At 35.0% G+C, this 6,000-nt stretch overlaps 1 protein-coding gene across 2 annotated transcripts in view; it reads left to right on the top strand.

Annotated features, from left to right (window-relative positions):
• The first annotated feature begins 336 nt into the window (after positions 1–336).
• The window catches only part of CFH (complement factor H), a 133,598-nt gene continuing 127,934 nt past the window's right edge, over positions 337–6,000 (top strand). Inside the window, exon 1 of one of the 2 annotated variants that reach the window (XM_024975973.2) lies at positions 337–495. In XM_024975973.2, the coding sequence (XP_024831741.1) occupies positions 438–495 (58 nt within the window). In that variant the 5' untranslated portion in view covers positions 337–437. 2 annotated transcript variants of the gene reach the window in all.

Genomic DNA, 6,000 nt, shown 5'->3' with positions numbered 1-6,000 from the left:
TGAATTTGAAAGAGCTTCTATTTATTTATTTTTTAATCTCCTGAGGTTACAGATGGTAGATCTGAATAGGTCTGATTAATCGGAGGGTTTATGAAATACAGAGAGTATTACCAGTTATGCACATTCCAAGAACCTGAACATTTCCAGAGAACTGCCTGGGTTTATAAAAACAAATCAAGGGCAGGTCACAGCATTCACTTTCAGTGGGAGTGCAGGTTCAAACTCTGGCATTGCTGGGACTCCTGTCTGAGATTTTTCTTTTGCTTTGCAGAGTTTCTGATAGGCGGGGCGTCTAGCAATCCCTTTAATTCCCAAGCTGTGTTTCGACTTCCTTTTGGAGCAAGTGGTTTCCTGCACTTTTCACAGTTTTTACAGAGGAGAACCTGACACAGTGGTGAGCACTGTCAATGCTAGATGTGCCCTGAAGGGTCTCCAAAATGAGATTTCCAGCAAAAATCGTGTGGCTTGTGTTGTGGACCATTTGTGTCGCAGAAGGTAAGAGTTTTGCTTTTTATTTTTTTCCTGTATTGCAAAACATTTGCTAACATCCTTTTTACGGCAGTAAGAAAAACTTGGTCTAGAAGATGTGATTTCATTACTGTTCTGTGGCCTCCTGTGTGAGACACTTTTGACATTGTGAATAATGTCAAAAAATATAAGCAGCTTATTTGAATGGCATATCTGAATATTCATCATAATTTTATTTAATATAAAATTTTAGAAAATGTTTTAATAATTATTTTAAAAAACTGTAACATGTCGTAATTGCAATTATCATAGAATGCACCTTATCTTTTTTTTTTTTTTGCTTAGAATTTTCACCTTATGTGAAAGTATTAAGAAGTATGTGAACATATACAGAACAAGAAAATAAATTAGAAAATAAAAGCCTTCATATTACAATGATTGGACTTATTTCAGATACAGGTGTTAAATCTTTCTAAAGAAAAATTTACTTATCATTTACAATTGATACTGTGATGGCCTTAAAAGTCTTAGAGTCAAACACCACTTGCATCATTAGAATGAAAATATATAAATTTGAAAAAAAAATTGCATGTGCAACCTTCGTAAAAGTTGCTTAATAGGGTTTTTTTCCCCTCAAAAGTTGTATATAAAATATTCTAGAAGAATAGCCTTTAGGAGTAATACATCTGCATGGAGGGTTTTTTTCTTTATATCAATAAGAAAATTTCTGGATAATTAAACTCTATTACTTTTTCCTCATAGATGAAAAAATTTCTTTGTGGAGGAAATTTGGTTTTCTAGTTCATTTTAGGTAACCAATTATGGGATAGATATATGACTGACATTTTTTAAAGTTATCATTCATGAATTCCCAGCATTTTTCACTAAGTCAACAAATTTTGATCAAATGCTTATTTCAAGTCAACCTCTAGGCAATGAGGAATATTAGCAAATAAACAAAACCCCTATTCTTGAGTATGGTTCAATCTAGAAAATAAAGGCAGTTGTTTTTTTTTTAAGTTATATCCTTTAGTAATTTTTTCAGATTTTCTCAAATGTGTTTAAGACTTTTTAAAAGATAAAGTCTTTTCTTGTTATACATGCTAATATGTGATTGCTTGATTTTTAGCTTATAAACCTTATATTTAGCCACTTTTTAAACCAGGTATACAATCATTTCCCCATCCATAAAAATATTGCAATAATAACTAATATTACAACAAAATATACAAAGAGATGATTACATTGGCAAAGAGTTCTGGAACAATGTAATGTTATCAATACCAAGCATCTTTTTCTTTACACAAGTATTTCTGTCTTTTCTTTAATAAGAATACTTTTAGTGCTTCCCGATTGACATCCTGTTTGCTGAGGTTTTCTGTCTACTACATTTGTCAAGCTAGGGAAGATTTGTTTTGTTTCTAGCTCATGTTTAAAGCTAAGGATTGATGCTAAATTTAATTAAACTGTTTCAGTGATAACAAAGTGGAACTTGAATTATTATTAAAATTGTTTGCTACAAAGAATAAATGATAAAAACTAAGTAACAGTGATTTAAATTCCTTGCTCTCTAATTTATTTCAGCCTACTCATTTCATTTGTATTTTATGTTTCATCGACCGTATGTTTGAATGGACATCAGTTTCCACTAATGAACTGAGCATTAGCATTACAATTAGCAATACCCATTACAGTGAGAATGGCTATCAACCTGGTCACATTCTAGATAAAGTACAGCTTTAGTATTTAAAGTAATGTTTAGATTAGCCTCATGGTTTTCACAAAAAACACCCCTAATGCACAAGTTAGTAGAGAAAAATTACATGAGTTTTCAGTGGATATGGGGACTTCCCTCATAGCTCAGTTGGTAAAGAATCTGCCTACAATGCAGGAGACCCCAGTTCAATTCCTAGGTCAGGAAGATCCCTGGAGAAGGGATAGGCTACCCACTCCAGTATTCTGGTCTGGATAAATCCATGGGGTCACAAAGAGTCGGACATGACTGAGTGAGTTTCACTTTTTCAATGGGTAAAGAATTGCTCTTTTACTGCTTGTTCACCAAATATTTCTGAAACTGTTAGTTCAAATGTCAATCAATTTCATCAGTTTAACATACCTAACAGAAATTTTATTAAAGAGTGGCCTTAGTCATTTAAAAATATACACATATACCTCAACATCTGCCTCTTTTTTTGTCTTCTGTGTAGAAATAACTACAGAATACAAATTGAGAGGTTGAGAAATACTGAATTGAATACTGAATGCTAAGTTGAGACATTGAGAAAAGACAGTTGTGTCTGCCATCACAACGGGCTTCACTCAACTAGATATAGCATTTCAGCATTTCCTACATGGTCTTTGTCTTTTTGGGTGTGAACATTCCTTAACAATACTAATCACTACTAAAAAGGAATAGTAACCAACAGGAAGAATTTATAAGCTCAACTCTCCATTAGTTTTTCCTTTATACTGGAGACCAAGTAGTACCTTTTAAATGCAGTAGGTTATCTGCATTTTCATCCTTAGTTGAACAAGAACATGAGTTGCTTCAAGGGGAATTATCCCAGGCTACTAAGAATCTGGTCAGATTTACAGAGTTTAGAATGACAGTTCCTCAGTTACAAGACATTGTTTCTGCCTTCTGGAATATCTTGTGACCAATTTTTCAAGAAGACCTTTTAAGATCCAAAAAGTGTATATGCTTTGAAATTAACCATGGCCCCCAAATTCCAGGATGATTAAAGTAAATAAATCAAAACATAGCTGAAGCATATCCAAGGCATGATGGCTATGTTGCTTGGCAAGACATGTGTTTTCTAATTCTGGAGGTTAAAAGGGTAAAAACATCCTTTCAGGACCTGAAATATGTTACATATCAGAGAGATTCTATTCCAACACAGAGAGGAGAACTTATTTGTTTAATATATTTTACTGTTTCAAGTACAAGGTGGTTTTGAATCAGAGTTAAATCTAATGTAAAAAATTTGATACTGTGATCATAAAAATTAATTATAAATTCATAAAAAATACTTTTTAATGCAAAAATATCTGACATAAGAATTAATTATAAATTAATAATAATTGTTCTTTTACAAGGATAGATGTGAATGTCACATATAGTTATCTAATCTATAAAACTAAACTCTGTGTTTCAATTCTAGTGTGATAAGTAAGAATCCATCCTCTCCAGAAAAATCGCACATTTTCAGATCTAGTAGTGTGAGCGTTTACCTAAATGGTGTGACTTAAAGAAGAGCAATAGAAAAGTTTTCTTCAATATCTTCTGTTCTCTTAAAATGTATATATTAATAATACCATAAATTCAACCAGTCTGAAATTTATGTGGAAGGCCATATGTGAGTAAGAGTTGGGGTAGTTAAATTTAGTCATCATGATTTACTGTGAATTACATGTTGATAAGTTTTCTGCAACAGTTTTAGTGGGCAAAGGGTAGCAACAAATGAAGGTAAGAACAGAATAAGCAATTTGGAAGATGAAGTGTTCCCAGGAAGGAAGATCTGATGGAGGAAGTGCTCTCTGGGTGCTTTGACAAAGGGTGGAACAAAGCCCCCAGGGCGGCCAGGAGAGGGAAAGCCTTGCTGATTTTAAGTTTAGGTCCAGCCTGGGAATGCACATTCTACTCTTTTGCCTGCATGTAATTTTAAACTAGGGGCTTCCCAAGTGGCGCTAGTTGTAAAGAACCCGCTTGCCATTGCAGGAGACAAGAAATGCGCATTAAATCCCTCGGTTGGAAAGATCCCCTGGAGGAGGGCACAGCAACCCACTCCAGTATTCTTGCCTGGAGAATTCCATTGACAGAAGAGTCTGGAGGTCTATAGCCAATAGGGTCACACAGAGTTGGACACAACTGAACTGACTTAGCATGCAATTTTAAACTAAAACTAAATTATTTAAGTATTGCTAAAATTATTCTTAGCTCGAAGTATGTTTTCAAATACAAGTGGAAGCACAGATAAGGAGGCATTCTTTATCTGGGGGCCTTTATGGCTAGGGCTTGAGCCTCAGTCTGAATTGACCCATTTTTATTCCCTCAGTCTGTGACGGTCCTTCGCTTTTGGCCATGTTTCCTTCTTCTCAGCTCACCTCCTCCCCCTTCGCACCCCACACACCATCCCCCACCTGCCTGCCCTGAGATTCTGCCAAGCAACCTGTCCTGTGGTCACTTAACTAATGTGCCCTTTACCCATTTCTTAACATCTTGAACCAGTCTCAGGACATAGTGCTTAAAAGGGACATGATGTCACTGAAAAAATAGTGTTGCATTTTAGCTTAAGACTAAAAGGAAACATTATAAAAATGGTTCAGAGAAAGTAAAGTAATGGAACAGGAAAAAAATCCCAAGAATAATACCAAGTAAAAAGATTTGACAGAGTACTTTTATTTGTTTTGACATTTTGACTGAGAGAGCCAAGTTTCCCCTAAACCTTGTTCACCAGAAATTTAATAGATAGAAAAGTGATTATAGAAATGTTCCTTCAAAGGTTTTCTGAAGTTTTCTGAACTAAATTAAAGTGATTCTGAACTTCAAAAAGTATAAAATAAATTCAAATATAGGACCCATAAACAAAATGTAGAATGGAATTTTACAGATTCTAAATTTTTTGGGTTCATGCAACAGAGCACTAAAGATTTGCACCCTTGTCTTATCTTTTACTTTTGCTCCCATCTACGATGCCTTTTCTCCAGGTTATCCATTCAGTTCAGTGCAGTTCAGTTGCGTCCGACTCTTTGTGACCCCATGGACTGCAGCACACCAGGCTTCCCTGTCCATCACCAACTCAGCATGATCTTGCTGAAACTCTTGCCCATCGAGTCAGTGATGCCATCCAACCATCTCTACTCTGTCATTCCCTTCTCCTCCTGCCTTCAGTCTTTCCCAGCATCAGGGTCTTTTCCAAGGAGTCAGTTCTTCACATCAGGTGGCCAAGGTATTGGAGCTTCAGCTACAACATCAGTCCTTCCAATGAATATTCAGGATTGATTTCCTTTAGGATTGACTGGTTTGACCTTGCTGTCCAAGGGACTCTCAAGAGTCTTCTCCAATACTGCAATTCAAAAGCATTAATTCTTCAGCACTCAACTTTCTTTATGGTTCAACTCTCACATCCATACATGACTACTGGAAAAACCATAGCTTTGACTAGACGGATCTTTGTTGGCAAAGTAATGTCTATGCTTTTTAATAGGCTGTCTAGGTTTGTCTTAGCTTTTCGTTCAAGGAGCAAGTGTCTTTTAATTTCATGGCTGCAGTCACCATCTGCAGTGATTTTGAAACCCAAGAATGCATGTTGATGTATGGCAAAACCAATACAATATTGTAAAGTAAAAAAAAATAATAATAATATAATTAAAAATAAAATAATAAAAACTAAAAAAAATTGCAAAACAGTAAAAAAAAAAAAAATAGAAAGAAAGAAAATAAAGTCTGTCATTTTTTCCATTTTCCCCCCCATCTATTTCCCATAAAGTGATGGAATCAGATGCCATGATCTTCAGTTTTTGAATGTTGAG

This window comes from Bos taurus, chromosome 16 (assembly GCF_002263795.3).
Source record: "Bos taurus isolate L1 Dominette 01449 registration number 42190680 breed Hereford chromosome 16, ARS-UCD2.0, whole genome shotgun sequence".
NCBI lineage: Eukaryota > Metazoa > Chordata > Mammalia > Artiodactyla > Bovidae > Bos > Bos taurus.
The sequence above is the reverse complement of the archived record's forward strand: the minus strand, read 5'-3'. Positions and strand labels throughout refer to the sequence as shown.